Source organism: Dendrobates tinctorius, unplaced genomic scaffold (genome assembly GCF_039654945.1).
Source record: "Dendrobates tinctorius isolate UK_male_01 unplaced genomic scaffold, ASM3965494v1 ptg000388l, whole genome shotgun sequence".
Lineage (NCBI taxonomy): Eukaryota > Metazoa > Chordata > Amphibia > Anura > Dendrobatidae > Dendrobates > Dendrobates tinctorius.
Window position 1 is genome coordinate 3,518,237 of NW_027362054.1, and position 23,240 is coordinate 3,541,476.

Consider the following 23,240-nt stretch of genomic DNA (forward strand, 5'->3'; position numbering starts at 1 on the left):
AAGGACCGCCAAGGATTAGGCAATGTTCTCTTATTTTAACATCTTTCTTATCCATTATTTGGTTGATATACCTTAACTATTGATATCTTTAGGGAGGGAAGTGAGCGGGTGCTGTCGTGGACTCATTAAAAGAGCATTACCGGTAAGTAATCCGGCTTTTTACTCTTCGCCACGACAGCACCCACTGGAGAGATTCCAGAGACCATCACCTGGGTGGGACCACCATGCCAGGGACAGTCCTGCCAAAGCTTAAGTCAGAGGTTGATGAAAGATCAAGTCTATAGTGGTTATAGAAGGTAGAAGGGGATGACCAAACTGCCGCCTTACATATAGTTTCAATAGGAACATCTCCCTTTTCCGCCCAAGAAGTTGCCATTGCTCTGGTGGAATGCGCCCTGATGTTCCCTGTAGGATCTTCGTTTTTTGCGGAGTAGGCTAAACGAATGGCCTCTCTGATCCACCGGGAAATGGTGCTCTTCGTGACTCCATACCCCTTCTTACAGCCCTGAAATGAAACAAACAGGGCCCTACTCTGCCTCCAACTGTTGGACCTCTCAATATATTTTAGGACAGTTCTTTTGACGTCCAGAGTATGGAACTTCTGCTCTTCCGGAGTAGAGGGATTTGTATAGAAGGTTGGGAGGAGTATCTCCTGAGACCTATGGTATTTTGTTGCCACTTTTGGCAGGTAGGCAGGGTCTGGTTTTAATACCAATCTGTCTTGGTATTCTTGAAAAAAAGGTGGATCTATTGACAAGGCCTGGATATCACCCACTCTTCTAGCTGAGGTCAGTGCTACCAAGAGGGCCATTTTAAGTGCTAAGTATTTGAGGGGTATTGTGTCGATCGGCTCAAAGGGGTCTATCGTTAGGGCATCTAAGACCAGATTTAGATCCCATGTAGGGACGGAGGGTATGTGGATTGGAGCTATTCGTTCACATGCTGTAATGAATCGAGTTATCCACTTGTTGCCTGCTATATTATGGCCATATAGTGCTCCTAATGCCGATATTTGTACTCTTAGCGTATTTACTGCTAAGCCTAAGTCTTTCCCTTTCTGCAGAAATTCCAAGATGGGAATTATCGGAACTTCTGCTGTATGAGGTACTGTATGGAATTGAAGAAATTTTTTCCATATTCTAGTGTAAATTTGGGTTGTGGACTGCTTTCTACTTTGCAGTAGTGTAGTAATTAAAGACTCAGAGAATCCTCTTGTCCTCAATAACTGCCTCTCAAATTCCACGCCGTCAAGTGCAAGCTGACCACTTGAGGGTGGAAAAAGGGGCCTTGGGAGAGTAGGTTGGGAGTCGAAGGAAGGAGCCAAGGATCTGTTATTGACATAATTTGCAGCCACGAAAACCACGGTCTTTTTGGCCAGAACGGTGCTATTAAGATTATCCTTGCTTTGTCGTCTCTGATCTTCCGAATTACTTGAGGTAGGAGGATCAATGGAGGGAACGCATACGCCAGGTTGAAATTCCATGGAGCTAGAAGGGCGTCTAGTATGTCTGGGTGATCTGATGGGGATAGGGAGGCAAATGTTTTTATCTGCCTGTTCTCCTTTGTGGCGAAAAGGTCCACCTCGGGTTGTCCCCATAGGGCTACTATGTCCCTGAAGACCTTCTGATTGAGGCACCACTCTCCTTGCCGTAGAGTGTGTCGGCTTAGGAAGTCTGCCTTTTGATTGTTCTCGCCTCTGATATGAAGGGCCGAGAGGGACAAAAAATAGTTTTCTGCCAAGTTTAAAATTCTTGCCGCTGAAGACATCAGAGTCTCTGATCGAGTACCTCCTTGTCTGTTTATATAGGCCACTGTGGTGGTGTTGTCCGATAGGATCCCGACATGCTTCTGTTGGAGCTGCGGAAGGAAGTTGTATAGAGCATAGAACACTGCAGTCAGTTCTTTTAAATTGGATGAGTACTCGCATTCCTCTCTATTCCACCTTCCTTGATGAAACCCATTCTCCATGTGGGCTCCCCAGCCCTGGGGACTGGCATCGGTGGTTATGATACAGGATGGAACTATAACCCATGGAACTCCTGAACATAAATGGTCATCATCTAACCACCACTCTAGAGAAGTCAAGACTTCCTGAGACAAGGTTATCTTGCTCTGTAAATGACCACTATGTCGCTTATCCTCTTGGAGGATCTGGTGTTGTAGTGTACGGACATGGTACTGGGCCCACCGGACTGCCGGGGTGCAAGAATTTAGTGATCCTAATAGTGACATTGCTCCTCTCAAGGACACACGTGGTCTATCTATAGCTGCTCGTATTTTTTGTTTCGTGAGGGTGATTTTTACCTGGGGTAGTAGACATCTCTGGGTCAAGGAATCTAGTTGAAATCCTAGAAATGTCTGGAGAGATTGTGGATCGAGTCTGGACTTTTGGATATTGATGATCCAGCCAAGGCTCTGAAAAGAGGAGATTGCGTCAGTCACGCGTTCGGTACATTGTTTGACTGAATTCCCAATTATTAGGAAGTCGTTTAAATACGGCACGATCAGTGTGTCCTTTTGGCGAAGGTAGGCCATCACTTCTGCCATCACTTCTGCCATCACCTTGGTAAATATTCTTGGTGCCGTGGAAAGCCCGAAGGGCATGGCCGCGTACTGGAAATGACGAATCCTGCCTTCGACTTCCACTGCGACTCTTAGGTATTTCTGGAATCTATTGTGAATAGGGAGATAATAAGCATCTTTTAAATCAATCCCTGCCATTACGCAATTTGGGAAAAGAAGCTTTATAGTGGATCTAATTGATTCCATTTTGAAGTTATAATTTTTTATAAATGAATTACGCTTCTTTAAATTAATAATGGTTCTAAACGTACCGTCTGGTTTAGAAACCAAAAACAGGGGAGAGTAAAAGCCTCTACCCTCTTGTTCCTCAGGGACGTCAACTAAAACTTTTTTAGCTAGTAGGACTCGAATCTAGTCTTCGAGAGCCTTTTGCTGAACTGAGGAATTAAGGCGAGTTATAACAAAGAACTCATAAGGGATCTGAAGGAAATCAATCTTTATTCCTTCCTTGATTATGTTCAAAATCCATGGGCTTAACGTAATTTGTTCCCATTTGGTAACAAAAAATTTTAATCTACCCCCAACTGGTGGGTCTAAACTCTTAATTTTTATCTCTCCTATATGTTGGCCCTCTGAAGATGGTACCCTTCTGCTTTTCGTCTTTCGTGGCCCATCTATTCGTTCTGTCCGACTGTCTTCTTCTCCCGAATGGCCGTCTCTTAAAGGTTTTCCTATAAAACGGAATGGGAGAATCACTGAAGACGTTTTTCCTCTCTTTTGCCTTGGCGAGAATTTAGTCTACGGCTTTTCCGAAGAGGAACTCACCCTCGCATGGGGTTGCACTAGTTTTGGATTTTGATTGTGCGTCCCCTTTCCAGCTTTTTATCCACAGCGCGCGTCTGGCGTTATTCACCAGGGCTGCCGACCTCGCTGCCAGTTTTAGGGTGTCCGCTGAAGCATCTGCCATAAAGGCAGCTGCACCTCTTATCAACGGGATGGCTGCACGCAGTTTCTCCCTTGACATTCTTTGCTCGATCTGCTGATCTAATTGATCTAGCCATACCAGCATTGATCTAGCAGTACATGTGCTGGCTATTGCGGGTTTGAATACCCCGGTGGTGGACTCCCAGGACCTTTTGAGCGAAGATTCTGCCTTTCGGTCTAATGGGTCTGCTAACAATCCTGCGTCCTCGACCGGGATCGAGGTCTGTTTGGAAGTGGAGGCTATGACGGCATCCACCTTTGGTATTTTAGTCCACTTCAATAGGTCTTCATCAGTGAACGGATACTTACGTTTTGAGGCTGATGGGAGAAAACCCCTCTGGTCGTGTTTTTCCCACTCTTTTGATGAGGTCCTTAATTGCCGGTATCACCGGAAATGATCTCCTCTTTTTTTCTGCAAATCCCGCAAACATAATGTCCTGCACGGTTTGGGCTCCCCTTTCCTCTTCACACCCCATAGTATTTCTAACCGCTTTTACTAGGTTATCTACGCTGTCCAGTGGAAAACATGCGCGTCCTTCCATCTCCGAGGATGACGATGAGGACGTGTATGCGGAGCCTGAATTTAACTCCTGTTCTTCCTCTGACTCCGAACTAACAACGACCTGTTTCTTATGACTGGACTCTGAGGGAGTGCTGGCGCGGATGATGGCTTGTATCTCCTCCCTAATTATGGCTCGGATATCTTTAGAAGATATCGTCAACCCCTGCCTGGTCTCTTTCGTGCATTGTTTGCAGAGTTTTTTGGGGTAGGAGTCAGGGAGAGGCTCTGAACATAATGCGCATTCTTTATGTTTAGTTTTTTCTTTTTTCTTTGACTGAAGTGGGAGGTCAAAGGTAAAGAGAGGGGGGGGGGGGGGAGGAGGTTAGCTTAATAGGTAGAGTATATACTTTGCACACTCACCCAGTGAAGCTTAATACCGGGTCGGATGGCTGAGACGGTCTGGATCTGGTTTCTGCTGCTTCGCTCCTGCGGGCAGTCTCTGTCCTGGCGCTGCGGTCCCTGGTGGAATTGCCTCCAGCTGAATCCCCTGCTGGGGCCTGCGACTCCTTGGGGGACGACATGGTTCCATCGTTGCAGCGCTGTTTTATCTTACTTCCTGTCGTGCCCCCGGAAGTCGCCCTATGTCAGGGCGCATGCGCCGCGTCATCGCCATCCTACCCCCCGGAAGTTCAACCATGACTTCCGGGGTATAGGAGCGTCGGGCGCCGGCCGGCTCCTGCGCCACCGCTACTCACACGCGCGGTTCGCGCGCTCATGGCTTCACCTCCCACGCTGTATCACCACCGATGGGGGGGGGGGGGGGGGGTGTTCTGCCTCCGGATGCCAGACCGGCCCGCTCCCTGGTAAGACCGGGCGGCCCTCCCCGGACCCGGTCATCACCGTTATGCCACCAGACGAGGGGGGAGCCGTCAAACGGAGTCTCCCCCGACGCTGCTTCCGGACCGCAGCCCCTGCCGTTCCCGAGGAGACCGCACAGGCGGATGCATGGCCCAGGTAAGATCCTGCAGGATCCTGCTCCATTTGGAACAGGAAACCAAAACTGAGGAGGAAAGGCGGACCGCCCCTTTTATCTTTCCTGTAGGGTTTCCTGTTCCAAATGGGCGGATCCGATACCTCCAGTGGGTGCTGTCGTGGCGAAGAGTAAAACTTATTTTTTTCTTTTTTGAACTTAATCTCCCTCCAGTTTCCCACTTGCGGGTTTGTGTGTGGCAAAATAGACCAACGTCGGGCATGAAAATACAAGGGTGTGGACGAGATTAGAAAAATCTCGTCCACTTTGCCGATACCTTTATTCCACTGCGGACAGAAAGCCGGAGAATATGTCATGTGTGAACAGTCCCTTACGCCCGATGCATAGTAACAGGTCCTATTGTCAGTCTAGGCCACAGCTGGTTTTTAAATTGCATCAGAATGGTACAATGTGCCACCTAATAAATGCCACACACTGATCTGGTGAGGGGTGAGGGGATCATTAGGACCTGCATGCAGAATTGTAATAACTAAGCACTGCTACATTAAAGTTATATTACCTGACGCTTCAGATTCTTTGTCCTCGCTGGATGGTTTCTGATCATCCATCCCTGGCCGAAAACTGACTATCCCCTTTTAGGGCGACCTATGGGGAAACACAAATAATAGTTACAAAACCATTTCTATATTTGTGTATCTGAATTAAAAAAAAAAAAAAAAAAGCTACAAATTCTTTACAATGGGGGAAAAAAAAAAGTATTTAGTCAGCCACCAATTGTGCAAGTTCTCCCACTTAAAGATGAGAGAGGCCTGTAATTGACATCATAGGTAGACCACAACCATGAGAGTCAAAATGAGAACACAAATCCAGAAAATCACCTTGTCTGATTCGGCAAGATTTATTTTTCAAATTATGGTGAAAAATAAGTATTTGGTCACCGAAAAACATGCAAGATTTCTGGCTCTCACAGACATGTAACTTCTTGTTTAAAGCTAAGTTCACACGTTGTGGAATTCCATTCCGCGCGGGGGGGGAGGAAATCGCATTTTAAATTCCCGCAATTTTCCTGCAGAAAAACTAGTGATTTGCAAGCATAATTAGCTTGCAGAATGTTAGCGTTTTCCAAGCGATCTGTAGCATCGCTTGGAGAACTGATTGACAGATTGGTCACACTCGTCAAACATAGTGTTTGAGGGACCTTTGATGATGTAGCGGTCTCGCGATACTGTAGCAGTCTAGCGAGACCGCTACGTCATCACAGGTCCTTGCCGCAAGGCATTACTGGGAACGGGAGTTAGCGGGAGCCTCGGTAAGGCTGCGCGGGACATCAGAAGGTGAATATAACCCGATTTCTTATTTTAATTCTATTTTTTTACAGGGATATGGTACCCAGGGCCTGGAGCACAGTCTCCTCTCCTCCACCCCCTCGGTACCATCCGCAAATGTTCTGCTTACTTTTCGCATGGTGGGCACAACCACATGAGGAAAGTAAGCAGAACAATGCATTCCTATGTGGGCAGAATTGCCGCGATTCTGCAAAATAATGAGCATACTGCGTATTTTTCCCGGTCTGCAATTCCGCCGCGGGAAAATCCGCAGCATTACCACAGCATTGCAGAATCCCATAGAATTGCATGGGATGCTGTTTTTTTTTGCGTTTTCACGGCAAAATCGCGTATATCAAAACACAATGTGTACACGGCGGATTGGAGGTGATGACATGTAACACACAATGAACGCAGATATCGTATTATCTGAGCATGCTCAGGTGCTAACTGAGTGACTTCAGCATCTTCGAAAAATATTTTCGAGTCCCTGCGGCTCCATGTCTCGCGGCTGTTCGACAGCCACAACACTTGCAGTGATTGCCTAACAGTGGCAAGATGTGCAGCAGCAGGGACTCAGACATATTTTTCAAGCACGTGAAAGTCACTTGGTTAGCTCCGAAGCTTGCTCCAATAAGATCATATCAGAGCACGTTCGCTCACTGCTAGTAACAATACCTTAATACTATACACCATGGTAAAGGAAATTTTGGAAAATTTATTTGTAGGGTTTTGCTTTGTTTTTTTTTTTATTTTAAGATCACAGTTCTTATACAGACAATACAAGGGAACTTTTCTGCTTCCACCTACAAAAATCCAATGACTAATCACATCTTAATATACGGTTAGGCTATGTGCACATGTTAATATACGGTTAGGCTATGTGCACATGTTGCGGACTTTGATGCGGAGCTGCAGCGTTTTTTGACACGCTGATTTGCACCAAATCTGCAGTGTAGTGCACAGGCAATGTTAGTCTATGGTAAATTAAGAATTGCTGTGCACATGCTGTGGAAAAATCTGTGCAGATTTGCGGCGGCATTTTTTCCGCAGCATGTCAATTCTTTTTGCTGCGTTTTCCAGTCTGGTACATTAAAAAAAAAATCTCTCTCTCATCCAGAGGAACAAGGGAAAAAGTTCAACCAAATCCATTCCCCATAACAAAACCAAATTCGCACAGCAAAAACGCATTAAAATCCACCAGAAAACAGCAGCCGTTTTTTCCCTGCGTTTTCTGCCAAGAAATGCGGATTCTCTGCAGAAAATTCCACAGGCTAATCTGCAACGTGTGCACATAACCTTAGGTCATGTGCACACGCTAAAGATTCACCTGCGGGTTTTTTCCCGCGGAACCGCAGGTAAAACCGCGGGTAAAATGACCTGCGGTTTTGCTGCGGTTTGGCCTGCGGTTTCAAACCTCTACAAAGTTAAAGGTGTGAAACCGCAGCGGAATCCGCAGAAACAATTGACATGCTGCGGGGGAAAAAAACCGCAGCAAAACCGCGCGGAAAAAAACGCAGCGTGAGCACAGCGGTTTTGAAAACCCATAGGGTTACATGGTACCGTACCATGTCTGTGGAGTGTGAGGCGGCGGTGGTCACATACACAGTATGAATTCAGGTGGGTAGTTATTGGTTTAACCCCACACTATCATGGCCTAACTACTTTATATTTGAAATGCACTATGCACTTTATGCTTCTTTATATTAGTGGCCATATAGCAAACTGTTTTTTGATAGTATAATTAAAAGTGATGGGATAAATTGACTATATGTAATATAATATTGTATGATCCCTCCTTTTTCCCTTTTGGGATTTATAATTATATATATTGTCTAACTTTGTATGAGGACCTGCCTCCTTTGTAGGATTTTTTTTATATATTTTTTGATTTTAATGTTGGTGTCTTTTTTGATCTAATAAAGATTATATGTTTTATAATAAAATTGTTTAAGTAGAATTTTTTTTGGTTTAAGACTACATGCATAAAAAAAAAAAAAAAAAATATATATATAATAATAAATAATAAATAATAATAATAATAATAATAATAATAATAATAATAATAATAATAATATATTCACACCACCTACCCATAAGAGCGCCCACATAAAGTTAAAAAAAAAATAAAAAAAAATAAATATATATTCATATTCACACCGCCTACCCATAAGAGCGTCCACATAAAGTTTAAAAAAAAAAAAAAAAAATGTAATTCTCTCAGTTTTCACACTGGAGTTTTGTTTTTTTTGACTACCTTCCCATTTCAGGACACGACAGATTCACATTAGCAGAGATAACAGCGTCCAAATATGAGAGACCTGGAGCAGTTTGCAAAAGAGCAGCCCAAAATTCCAGATGAGAGGTGTAAGAACCTTGTTGATGGTTATAGGATGCGATTAGATGCAGCTGCCATATATAATCGTTTATAAGCCAAGTTTTCCAGCCTCTTTTTGGGCTGAAAAAGACCCCCCCCCCCCCCCCCCGCCTTATACACGAGTCACTGTTCCCAATTCTTCAACGATGCAGGGTGGAGGTCCACGGCGTCTCTGGATCTTCTGCAGGCTCCCATGCAGCCTCTTTCTGTGTCCCGGTGGCTGCTGACAAGGCCAGCGGTCGGCGTTGTCAGCAAGACAAGTGCCGGTGTCCTGAGCAGGCTGGGACAATGGCACGATATGGGGGCCAGGTGCCGGTGTCGCCACTGGCTCAGGCCCCCAACACTCGCTATATTCATCTGTCCCCGTTCCACCGCCGCGCTGTGCCGTCTTCCGCATCCTCTGGCTGTGATGTGCAGGTCAGAGGGCACGATGACGTGGGTAGTGCACACAGTCAGCCTGAATAGTCACTGAAGAGAGCCGGCAGACACAGCACGAACGGCGGTGGAAGAGGGACAGGTGAATATAGCAAGTGCCAGGGTCCCCGCCTGCTCAGGACACCGGCACCTGGCCCCCAGCGACGAGAGTAAAGTATGTCTTTTTTTTTTTATTGCTGCAGCAGCATTATATATGAACAACTTAAGGGGCCATCATTAACCTTTTATGCAGCATTATACGGGGCATATTTTTGTATGGATCACCTTATGGGGCCCATCACGAACTGAAATTTTGAAATTTACCAGTAGCTGCTGCATTTCCCACCATAGGCTTATACTTGAGTCAATAAGTAGGATGACGACATCACATAAAGATGGGAGGCGCCGGACCCGGACCTGCGACACCCACTATACCAGTATAATAAAACTTATTTCTCAGGTCGGATGGGGGGCTTATCTACAACATTATAGAATGCTGTAGATAAGCCCTGAAAGGCAGTGGCCGCATCTTATAGCGGCCAAAACAGGTGACAGGTTCCCTTTAATAATAAGTAATCACCCCCTCCATGAATTGGTAGGCTGTGAGAGGTTGTCTCATCAGTATTTTACACCTGTGTTGCCGCTATCATTACTACATGGGTTTACGGGATCTGTGATTGGCCTCAGATGTAAGTGACCGTGACATCATTATAAGGCTGTGTGCACACGCTGCAGATTTTGCTGCGGTTCCGCAGCGGATTTGGTTGCTGCGGTGTACAGTACCATGACTCCCTATGGGAATCAAAAACCGCAGTGCAGACAGTGCGGAATTTCAGCGGTTTTCAATCTGCAGAAAGAATTGACATGTCAATTCTTTCTGCGGAATCCGCTGCGGTTTGCCATCTCCTCCATTGAGTAGATGAAAAACCGCAGGGCAAAACCGCAGAGCAATCCGTAGGTAAAACCACTGGTCTTTTGGCCTGCGGATTTTACAAAATCCGCGCGGATGAATCCGCACCACAATCCGCAGCGTGTGCACAGAGCCTAAGGCTCGCTGCAGAAGCCTCCTGACCATGGCAGCCAACAACAGGTCCCAGCAGTCTTGCTGCTGCATTGAGAGATGACAACTTGGTGCCCATGTACACACAGGGCTGCCTGTGCAGCACCCTGGTAAATGACAGCTTCTGCAGAAGCTGTCAGACGCTGGACTGCAATTAGACACAGCAGAGATGGTTTATTACCATTGCTGCCACCATCCTGAGTGCTGTGTATATAGTAGATTGTGATCTCTGGGTGCCAGGTGGGAACAGGAGGCTATATAAACACAAAGGTTATGGAAAGGGGAACGCAATTAAGATTTATTTTTAGATTAGGCACAAAGCATCATGAACAAAACAAAAAAAAAAAAAAAAAGTATTTGAATACCCAAACAACATTTCACAGCTCTTAAAACTGCATGCATGGGGATAAAAAAAAAAAAAGGGGGGGGGGGGGGGGACATTGTATGTATACACACACTTAAGGAGAACATTTAAAACAAATAATCACCAGCACGATCGACCTTTGCATCTACCTCTTCCTACAAGCCTACAAACCTGCAGTAACCACCGGTCCACCAAACCGCTGCACAACGAGCTCTACCCTCGCCTACTGTATCCTCACCCATCCCTTGTAGATTGTGAGCCCTCGCGGGCAGGGTCCCCTCTCATCCTGTACCAGTCGTGACTTGTACTGTTTAAGATTACTGTACTTGTACGTATTATGTCCGCCCCTCCTCACATGTAAAGCGCCATGGAATAAATGGCGCAATAATAATAATAATAATAATAATAATAATAATAATAATAATAATAAGGGCTGTGGAGTCGGTAAGCCAAACCTGCGACTCCGACTCCTCAATTTCCCTTACACCGACTCCAACTCCACGACTCCGACTCCCACACATATTGCTTATATTTAAGTGAAAAATTTATTGTAGTACAATGTGAACCTCAGACATTTAATCATTTTTATGATCCAATAATCAAGATATTTAGATAGAACAGAATATATATTGGTGTACTACCCGGTTTTCATTCTTTTTGGTACAGATACGATATGGATAGACAAATATGGATAAATGGATATATAGATAGAGCAGATTTCTAATCTGCTTTTGCTATTGAAAACATTATCTATGAGCTCAAAAACCTTTCAGGTGATGCGGTTTTTTAAAAAGATGATCAGCTTTTGCAGCTGAAAAACGTATCCTCAAAAAACACAGGAAAAACGCTGTGTGTGAATGTAGCCTTAGATCAGGAATAGAACAGTCATTTATAGGACATTTCATAACTTTCTCAAACTCCTATAAAAAAAATATTCAGCACATCCTGCATTGAATTACTGTACCCAATTTATTATATATTTTAGGAGTCGGTCCATTTTATACCGACTCCAACTCCGACTCCGACTCCACCAAAATGAGCACCGACTCCACGACTCCGACTCCACAGCCCTGATAATAATAATAAAATGGGTAGAAGAGAAAGGGTAATAGAGAGAAAATTCCCACTAGATAAGCCAACACATCTGTACATGACCCATTATTCTATGCAGCAAGTTAAACATGTGGTCCCATTCCAGTAAATTTTTTGGCACAGGCTCAGTTGACTGTAAATTCAGCAGTGCTTTAGTTACCTTTCCTGGGTCAAGCACTGTGTCTCCACCTCCGCCCTAGTCTGTGGTGTTTGGCGGCAGAGATGATGTCAAGTCGACAGTGCTGCAGCCAGTCACTGAGCTCAGCGATTGGCCGCAGTGCTGACAAAATGCTGTCACTGCTGTAGCCAAACAAAATAGCTCCGGCAGGGTGCGTAAAGCACAGTTGGATATTTTACGATAATCATTGTATGCAGGAAAGATTTCTGGACGAGTACAGATAACACGTTTCACATGATGCCAGTTAGGCTCCGTTCACATCTCATTTTAAAGGGAATCTGTCACCTCATTTTTGGCCTATAGGCCCCTTTACATTTAGCGATGCACCAGCGATACCGACCAGAGATATGACCCGGTCAGGATCGCTGGTGCATCGCTAAATTATCGCTAGTGAGCTTCCACACAGGAAGATCTCACAGCGATGCAGCAGCGATACAGCGGACGATACTTACCTTTCAGACGCGGCGATCCTGACGTCCTCCGTCCACGTGTCGCTCGTCAGCGCCAGCTGGAAGCCCAGCAGGAAGCGCCCGATGAGAAATGGAGCTGAGCGATCAGCGATGGACAGCGGGGGAGCCGGTCGGAGGTATCACACATAGCGATATCGCGGCTACGTCACCAAATCGGTGATGCTTTAGCGATATTGTTAGCGATATCGCTGTGTGTAAAACCCCCTTATGAGCTGCAGCCACCGCCATCAGGGGCTAATCTACAGTATTCTGTAATGCTGTAGATAAGCCCCTAATGTAACCTGAAAGATAAGAAAAACACGTTAGATTATACTCACCCCGGGGTCCGGTCTGGCATGATGGGTGTTGTGGTCCGGTGCCTCCCATCTTCTAGTGATGATGTCCTCCTCCTTACTTGCGGCTCCTACGCAGGTGTACTTCTCTGCCCTATTGAGGGCAGAGTAAAGTACTGCAGTGCGCAGGCGCCGGACCTTTCCCGGCGCCTGCGCACTGCAGTACTCTGCTCTGCCCTCAACAGGGCAGATTAAGTACAGATAAAATTAATAAACCAGCTCACCTGCCTTGGCTTAGTGGTGCGTGGAAGCACAAATTCCGTCTAGTCTCACGTCCAAAAGGCCAACAAAAAAAAAAAAATTCCAATTCAGCTTCCAAATTTTAGAAAAATGTATTGGACATAAAAAAAACAAAGTAATGGACAAGCCGCACCAATACTGAGGCAACGCGTTTCGAACTGAAGTAGTTCTCTTTCAAAGCTGCTTGCAATGAGAACATCATACACTTATATAACTCCACCTCCTAATTGCAAGCCAAGACACAGTGACATAAAAAAAACAAGAAACAAAAAAGCAAAAATACAGTAAAAAACATATTGAATGAATTGTTACAAGAAGTGAAATAGCACAAAAAGGGGACTTAAAAATCCTCCAAAAATAGAAGAAAACAGCAAAAAAAAAAGCAGAGAGGTTTACCCGTCCAGGCCTCCAGACAAATGCACTATCAGGATGCAGTGGACCCATATAATTAAGATGGCAACACAGGTGCAAGAATACCGATGAAACAACCGCTCACAGCCTATCGATACATGGAGGGGGCGGCTGCCTGGTATGTTAATGCACAACAAAAAACTTGTATGCGGAGCTGTTCACACTATGGCCATGCACAGCATCCAGGCCAGCCTAGTAATGACACCCTTCTATTAGCTCAGGCGGGCTGCCCAGCGCTATCAAAATGCATGCCATGTGAACAGACACTGCAGTTTACAAGAAGTCAAATATTTAAAAACATGCATAAAGAACGCAAAAAACTACTATATGACAGATCCAATGTGAATAGCACACTAAAAAGATTAAGCACGCGTGCACAGGAGCCACAGCAGACATAAGAAGGAGGACGTAATCGCTAGAAGATGGGAGGCGCCGAAACCGACCACAACACCCATCGGACCGGACCCCGGGGTGAGTATAATCTAACTAGTTTTTCTTCTCTTTCAGGTTACATCGGGGGCTTATCTACAGCATTACAGAATGCCATAGATAAGCCCCTGATGGCAGTGACTGCATCTGATATGCCAAAAATGAGGTGACAGATTCCCTTTAACCAATTATAATAAAAAGTAAACCTTGAATGTGTGCAAATGTACATCACATGGCTGCACGTTACCTACTGTAAAGAGACATTGGCAGTAAAAGACACCAAAGCTCATCACACCAGTGAGTTTCTCCAGGTCTTGGTGGAAAAGGTTCTGCAAGACTATGAATTTAAAAAAGAGCAAGTTCTTTCTGTCGTAATTGACAATGCTTCAAATATGATAAGTACTATTAAGCTAATGAATGAGAGTAATGATGGTGACCAGCAGCTAGAAGAACATTCTGGGTCCACAGACACAGAAATGTTTGAAATAGAGGAACACAGTATTGTAACTGAGGAGCAAACTGAAGTTGCTTCAGATGAACAGCAACATGATAGTTTAGATGATCTTGTTGTAACTGTGTCAATATGTTCTTTCATTCATCACATGCGCTGTGTTGTGCATACGTTACAGCTGGCTATAAGAGACAGTCTGCAAGAAGGACATGCTGCTGCACTGATTGGCAAGGTGAGAAAATTGGCTACTGTTGCCAGAACCCCTAAAGTTGACTCAATTTTGAAGAGACGTGCTGGAAAAGGGGCAATTATTGATCAAGCCACACAATGGGGCAGTACTTACTTAATGATTCAGCGCTTGGTTGAACTGAAAACCTTTCTTGTAGACATGGCTAACCCTCAACTGACGCTAAATGAAAGTCAGTGGAATCAGGTGACTGAGCTGGAAAAATTGCTAGAGCATCCATTTACAGTGACTAAAAAATTACAAGCAGAGGACTTAACTCCAGGTATTTTCTTAAAGGAGTGGAAGAACCTGATGTTTCGCCTGTCCCAAAGAGGAGGGTTAATTGCAAGTGGCATTGCTACATCAATGAAACGGAGAGAGGAGCTACTATTACAAAATAACATTCTTTTGGCAGCTGTTTATGTAGACCCAATGCATCGGATTCTTCTAGATGATCAACAGCTAATTAAAGGAAAAGAAGCTCTGTTTGAAATAGCAGTAAGGATGAAAGGGTTGCAGAACAGTCAGGAGGAACAAGAAGAATTTGGTCATCCTGCCACATCTTCACCCTCATCATCAACTGATGAAGAATTTAATTTCGAAAAATATTTGGATCACAAGGACCGTGCAAAGCGTTCCCGCATAGAAGAAGAGTCATCCCCATCAAGGAACACAGCCAGTACATTTCCGCAGAATTTTTCATGTGCACTAAAAGAAATTGAGAAATTTGACCGTTCATCAAAAATAACAGTGCAACAAGCGATTCCTCTGTATCCTGACATTGTCAGAGATATTGCCCGAGTGGTTACTGCTTTGCCACCAACACAAGTTAGTGTAGAGAGGTTGTTCTCTGCTCTCAAAATAATTAGATCAGATTTGAGGACATCCATGAAGGAGGATCTGACAGAGGCAATACTTTTTCTGAGGACAAATTTATAGATTTCTTCTTATTAACTGCATAAAAGTGTTTATTGCATATTTACTTACAGTTTAGAAAAGTTTATAAAAGTTATTTGCTATATTCTAATTGTATTCTAATAAATGTAGTTTTTGCTCTAAGTGGTCTGATTACTTATATGATGGTGAGAAACTGAATAAGCACGATGTCTAATATTTTACAACAGTAAATTTGTTGTTATGAATTGGCCATTTATGAAGGAGTCGGATAAAATCCAGGAGTCGGAGTCGCAACTGTGGCTTACCGACTCCACAGCCCTGGCATTGGGGTAGCCAAACTGCGCTATTCACTTATTCTCGATCACCGTTTTTAAAAAAAATGGATTGGCGTTCGCTAAGGGCTTAAATAAGAAAGCTGGACAGATAAGCAATGGTGCTTAAATCCTGCATTTGTTACATCTCATTTTCAGAAGGTCTCTGTCAACTACATCCAGCTGACATTTGCAACAAAGTGGGAACGTGAATCATGCCTCTTTGGGTATGTTCCAATGATCAAGAAATAGCGGCGAAAATATGCTGAGCCCAAAATGCTGTGTTCTAGTCACTCAGGTAAATCCGCATGTGGTCACTGAACTGTGCAGATTCACCGTATCCAATACATTCTATTGTGGAAACTTCTGTTGAGAAATTGACATGCTGCGGCTCATAAACTAGCACAGCATATCAATGTCCGCCGGTGATCCGCAGGAGCACATACACATAGTGGACATGGGATTGTAATCTACAGGGTGGTCCAAAAGTAGGTGGACAGAAAATACCATTTATTTTGATTCATATATAAAATTTTATTTACTAACACAAGCATAACATGGACAAATTTTATTCGGAATAATACAAAAGCCCTTAAATATTTTCAGCGCAGGTGCTCAAACTGTTTCCATCACAATTTGCACAGCTTTGAAGTCTGCCTCTTGCGCTTCGACAAACATTTTTGCACAAGTTGTCCAAAATCACCATCATAACCCTATAACACATACTGTCCACCTACTTTTGGACCACCCTGTATATTCCATCAGTTTCTTTAAATACTAATATGTCCGTGTAAAGCAATAATGCACATGGTCACCAGGCTTTTTTTGTTTTGTTTTTTAAATGTAACATGTTCTGCTTTGATCTTTTTTATATAAAACACACCTGTTGAAGTATACAGATGCATTAGTATTAGATCTGCTTTTCCATTCAATGCCTTTTTGGGGGAAAGGTGCAGAAAGGGGGAAAAAAAAAATGCACCCAAGGATGCAATCTCTTTCATTATATCATTGTGCTCAAAAGTTTACATACCCCGACAGAATTTTTGCTTTCTTGGCCTTTTTTCAGAGAATATGAATGATAACGACAAAACTTTCTCCACTCATGGTTAGTGGTTGGGTGAAGCCATTTTTTGACAAACTACTGTGTTTTCTCTTTTTAAATTATGAATGGTGCTATATAAGTAAGGCTGGTTTCACACTTGGGTTTTTTGCGCATGCGTTTTTTTTCCTATACTTTACATGGGTGCGCATAGTCATGCATTTGTACGCGATTAAAAGGGCATGCATTTTTTTTGTAGTGTGCACCCGGGCGCACAAAATGCATCTTGTTGCATTTTTTGTACGTCCGACCGGTCTCAAAAAAAACGAATGCGCACAAAATTCACCCAAAAACACATTAAAGTCTATGGTCGAGACCCTGGTATACAGAGCTTTTTACCAGGCTGCTAGTAGTCAACTTTGTCTCTAAAGTATGGGAGAAACACCAGGGGACCGAGAATGGCTGACTCCTGCCAGCTTCAGTGCAGCGCTTGCAAGCTCTAAAGCATAGAGCCTGCAAGTGGCACATATTCCTTAACTTGCTAACCGGTTACAGACATCACAATGGCAGATCACTGCTCGTTGTCTGGGTCAAGAACTAGATGCAACCCCTTTACTCTAAATGTTGTGGAATATAATGAATTACCATGCACATATGACAACTAAAGACACCAACATCAAATTAACAGAAGACACCTATGCCATTCAGTCAAAATATCTTGGAGAGCTGGGTCAATAGAGAATGGACCATTTAAAAAGTAGAATTGAATACAAGGTATCATGCCTATAATAGATCAAATATCAGACTTAAGTCCAAAGAAAAAGGGGCAACTCAGTATTAAAGCACACAACAGCGATATAATTGAGTTCAAAAAATGCCCAAAAGGTTAATGCTGCATAATCAAATATGAAATACACACAAAAAGCCATCTTGTGCATAAAAGTATGAATATTTTATTAAACCATTAATTAAAATATCAGTAAGTACAAAATATGAGTCAGTACATGGTGGAAGACAACATGGTCAGAACACCCAGTAAAGAGTCTACATGTATTATCGTGATCGGGTGAATATTAGCAAACAGGAACGGGTTAAAAGAAAGGGAATATCCCCAAATTCCATCTTAACATATGCATGTAGCCTCTTTTATAGGGGGGAATCCCTGTATACACCATCACAAAGCCCAGTGGCTAGTCAATTAACCCTGTATACTACTCCTGAGCACTTATTATTCAACCATCAACACATGTCATAAAAAGTTTTTTTCCTTTCCTTACCCATAGTAATAGTACCGGGGGTCCCACCAATGCCCCTACACGTTTCGCACACAAAGGGCTTCCTCAGGGGGCCGTGTCTATGCACATATGACAATTAAAGACACTAACATCAAATTAACAGAAGACACCTATGTCATTCAGTCAAAATATCTTGGAGAGCTGGGTCAATAGAGAATGGACTATTTGGTAGCAGCTTGGTGAAGGACACAGCAGGGCTGGGTGAGTGAAGAGTTATGGGATCCTGTAATCTCAAAGTTCAGTCCTAGAACGTGGAGTCCTTAGGGATCGCTCATCAGTAGGCATTCACCAGCCTGAAGCTGCCCACTGTTTAGTCATTTCAAAGGCCGACATGCTATACTAACATCTTCCCTGTGGTGTTGCTGCAGAACATTCACACAAAAGTTCTTCCACAGATTACATAGCATTACTGCAGTGTTGCTGAAGACCTTTCACCCTTCAGAAAGGACTTGTCTTTTGTTGAAATATGGCAAATTGAAATATAACTTAGCAACTTTTAAAAAAGTTAAACACGCAGGGTCCTATTCAGAAAAACTGATGCCAGCGTTCTGGCGTATAACGCTTTGTAACGTCACAAAGTTTTGGTGCAACATAAGGCTGCACTAAAGTTTTGCAACAGATGGGGTTCTCCCGCCGTTATCATCTAGCTCCGACAAAGTGAATGACGCAGGTCTTGATTAATCTGGACCATAGAACCTAAAAAGCGCAATATTTTGAGAAAATGTCGAAGTTTTATATCAACTGGTCCCAAGTCTTTACACATATGACAGGGTGAAACCAAGAAGTTTAAAGTATGGCTATGTGCACACGGTGCTTTGTTTGGTGCGTTATTCAGCGCGGAAATGGGCCAACAATGCTATAGAATCCTTATGCAAGCTACCGCAATCCTGAAGTGTTGCGCACATGATCAGTAAACTTCCTTAAAGTATTTGCAGTGCGTTTATTTTCTGCAGCGCAGCATGTCAATTCTTTGCTAATATTTTTAGCATTTTCCACATATTGACTTCCAATTGAGTCAGTCAAATCCGCAGCAAAAACACAGGTATAAAAAATGTTTGCGGTTTTGTTGAGTTTTTACCAATGCAGTGGTTCTTACCGGCGGTAGCATCAGATGTCAGCGTGACCCCCACAGCTCTGACCTGTGGTAAAAGACTTACTTCCTCCCATCAGCCTGCATCTGTTGTCACTGATAACAGCGATGGCAGGAGTCGCTGATGGGAGATGTAGTCTTGCCAGCCAGCACCTGTGCTCACACTAAAGGGGAAGAAAAAAGAAAAAAAAAAACAATGTAAAATAACTGCATACATATTCAAATAAAAAAAAAAAAAATAAACAAAATAAAATATATATTACTCACCTAACACCAAATCCCCAAAGCCCTCGTCTAGAAAAAAAAAAAAAAAATGGTAAAACATACTCATCTGTCCGTTGTAGTCCACGTAATCCCAAGTGTCCCAGGGCGATCTCACTTGTAGACCAGTCACATCGGGAAATGTGACTGCTCTAACTGGCCGCCAGCAATACACTGCAGGAGTGATTACCTATTGTCAGTGTATCACTGAGCTGCTGCGAGAGTTCACCGGAGTTCATCAGCTGATAAGCTCCGATGCCCTCACTTACAGCAGCACTTTCTCACACAGCGGTGATGCCATAAGTGAGAGCACTGGAGCTGATCAACTGATGAACTCCGGTGAACTCTCTCACGGCAGCTCAGCGATACACTGCTAAATCGATTATCTCCTGTCATTGAATCGCCAGCTGTCTTTGAGAGCAGTCACATCAGCAACTGCTCTCAAAGTCATCAGGATCATCTTAGGACATTCTGGATTACCTTTTCTGCAAACAGGTGAGGAATATTGTGATTTTATTTTTGCTGCAGGAGACGGCATTAGTCGATTAGGCGTTTGAGTATGGTTTAAATTAGATTCAATAAAGGAGTGTCATTATTTCAAATAAAGGATTTTATTCTGGGTGTCTGTTTTTATATTATTACTATGGGGTTAGTAATGGGGGGAGTCTTATAGACGCCTCTCCATTACTAACCTCGAGGGTTGATGTCACCTGACAATACAATGGTGACATTAACCCCCACAACCATCACCGCACTTGCCACCGCTAAGCGCCAGATTTGTAGCATCTTACAGATGTGCCTCTTCTGAGGCGGCTGAGAGCTGATATTTTTAGTCTGGGAGGGGGGCCAATATCCATGGTCCCCTCCTAGTCTATTAATATCAGTCCGCAGGTGTCTGCCTAGCCTTTGCCGGTTAGATTTTATAGGGGGACCCCCATGTCAATTTATTTCTGGGATCCTCTTGTAAACTAGCTAGTAAAGGCTAAGCTGACAGCTGTGAGCTAATCTTAATAGCCTGGGAACCTTTATGGCTATTGGCTCCTTTCCAGATTATCAGAGCTCCGCTTTCCCTCTGCTGGTTCTAAAAATTACGCAGGAGACCAGGCAAATTTTTTTTTCTTAAATTAAGAGTTGCTGTTTGGTTACAGCCTATGTAGGTTCATTCTGCTAACTCTTCTACATAGGCATGAGGGGGGGGGGGTGGCTGACACCTTTCCATTACTAAGCCTAGGGCTTGGTGTCAATGACAGCTGCTGACACCAAGCCCTAATCCCATTACCCTACTTCTACTGCATCAGAATGAAAAAAAAGGTGGTGTTGAACCAAGAAATTACATCACAAACCTTTAATATCTTTATGTAACTCAAAAAAGCCTTCATTGCTGTACAAAAACACATGCAAAACAGAGGCAAAAACACACCAAAATTCGCATTTTTGTCTCAGCGGTTTTTGTTGCCAAGAGATGCAGAAACCTTGCAGAAATTTCTGCAAGCAAATACCCAAGGTGCATACATAGCCTAAAATGTAACAAGTTTTTATTCCAAAAGTGGCATCAACTGACAGAACAAAGACAATCCAAGCCAAGTTACTCTACATACACGCACCAATCTTTCCTTATGAGAGTATAACGTATAATGTTTGCTTGTCTATTCTTTGGCACCACTCCCTTATTTCTGCTCAATTGACAGTTTGGACCAGCGGCACCGTAGCTCTACTACTGGCTCTCCAATGATGCAAGCAGAGGCCTCCATTTCTCTGGTATCAAGAAGTTGCAAAATGCAGCAAAAGGAGCATTGGCTTGCAAAAAAAAAAGCAAAAACCTATGACATTGTTGCAGTTTTCCTAAAAGTATGAGGCAATTTGCAAAAAGGCCTTGATCAACAAAATAAGTATAATATAGAACGTATGTAAATTGTAGGTGAAATCTGAGATTTTTTTGGACATAAAAATGCCTAAGGGTGCGAGAAGTCCAGGCCTCTTAACGCATTTGGCACACCTTAATAGTAAGGGCTTTGATTTTACGCCTGGTGCCCGAAAACGTTCAACATTAATTTAGAGTCACATATTTGACCAAGATATCCAGAAAAATAAAATTTTCATGCAGGGACATATATAATGATATATCTGTAGGAGATGCATATCGCTGTTTGCAGTCAGCAAGTGCGCTGTGCAACTTTCCACACTAGAAGGCTCAGTGCACCAAGTTCACACATCATGGTTTCATATTAAATTTATAGTTGCAGAATTTGCACCTAAACCCTCATCAAATCCTCTTATATTCTGTATCATATCTGTACAAATGAAGACTTTTTAGAACAATCCCAAAGTCTAACAGAGACTTGCAGTTACAAGTACAATTATTGTATCTTTTCCGTAACTGCGATTGTTCATGCAAAGCGCATCTTCCCTCCGCTAAAAGGACAGGCAGATGTCAATTTTATGAGTGAAGGTGTCAAAAAAAAAAACAAAACTGATTTTTGGGGGGGCATAAGAGGTGACCAACAAACTATTGAATTGCCGCTCGTCATTTGATTGATGCACATACATCCTAAAAAGTGAAGGGTGTTCCCATGTAGGAACAAAATGGCAAAAAAAGATGTAGGTCCCACATTTTCTTTTTCCAAAAGGAAGATCCCTGTCGCCTTGTCACCGTCAACTCTCCTTTCCTGAGCTCAGTTTTCTAGTAGTGACTGGCAGAATTGTGGTCACAGCTACAATTAAAGCAATGTATCTGCAAAACACTTCAATATTAGAGATTAATTCTCCATGTACAACTGTAAAATGGCATTTAAATGGGTTGTCAAGGCGTAACATATTAATCACCTAGCATTTGGACAGGTCATCAATATCAGATAGATGGGAGTCCGACAACCCCACCTATAATAAGCAGTTTCAGCTCACACTGCATTCACTTCAATAAGACCGTGGACACAGCTATGCTGTTCTGGCTCTGCAGTTTTCAGCCAGCCAGAGCAGAAAACTCGCGACTTGTGGGGGTCTCGGACCTACACCGATAAGACATTGATGACCTATTGTTTGAGAAGGTCATCAATAACACAAAACTGGAAAGTCCACTTAAAGGAGGATGTCCAGTCAAAACAAGGTATCACCCATCCACAAGATGGGAGATAGGTTGCGGATTGGTGGGTGTCCCACCGCTGGGACACGCACTGACCAGCAAACTGGGGAAGTTTTATCCCTGACGGGGAACTTTTACAAGATAGGGTTGCAGGTTGGACGCCTGACCAAAGCTCCATTCATCCTCTAAAAGGCTATCGGATAAAGTTGCGTATTCACACTGCCACTCCACTCGGGTGGGGATAAAAGTTCTCCCTTTTACCAATCACTGCGGGTCCCAGTGATCAAACCGCCACCGATGAGTAACTTAGATGGATAGTTTGTTTTAAATGAACAGCTACTTTGGGAACAGTATTTATTTTCAAACTTTTAAACACAACAGCCCAATATGAAGGCGAACAAGACCGGCCCCTGAAGTGCAGCGTTAGATCATTCCAGTAGCCAACACAAGGCACAGAACACCACCTGGCATATATATGACATCATGTTCCAGATGTGCAGTGTGATGCCCCCAATATGTGCATCTAATCCGAATACTGTGCTCAAAACCAACCAGGTAATAAAGCCACAGACAGATATATTCCAAGTAAGGATATGAATCAAAGCAAATATTGTGAGGAACCACAAAAAAAAAAAAAAAAAAAATATTCCTGGCTGAAAAATACATATTTAAAAAGTAAAAACTGTCAATGTAAAAAAGACAGACCCGAAGTGCGCTTTATCAATCTTTTAGTTTCTACCTACATATCCAAAATGGTGACATCAGAGCTCAATGTAACAACTAGTGCATAAAATAAGGCAGGCCATGAACAATATTCACTTGTACAGCACATTGTAATAAAGGGATGTTTTCTTACACTAACCTTCTTGGGGGAAGAGCATAATATAGCTTTAATGCAT

At 43.4% G+C, this 23,240-nt stretch overlaps 1 protein-coding gene across 5 annotated transcripts in view; it reads right to left on the reverse strand.

Annotated features, from left to right (window-relative positions):
* Window positions 1–23,240, reverse strand: part of KMT2D (lysine methyltransferase 2D) — a 305,115-nt gene that overhangs the window by 254,424 nt on the left and 27,451 nt on the right. For 4 of the 5 annotated variants that reach the window (XM_073563406.1, XM_073563409.1, XM_073563408.1 and 1 more), the window contains exon 2: window positions 5,560–5,645. In XM_073563406.1, coding sequence (XP_073419507.1) covers window positions 5,560–5,608 — 49 coding nt within the window. In that variant the 5' untranslated portion in view covers window positions 5,609–5,645. Of the gene's footprint in view, window positions 1–5,559; window positions 5,646–19,007; window positions 19,138–23,240 lie in introns of those variants that run through there. The other variant, XM_073563407.1, reaches the window with a different exon arrangement.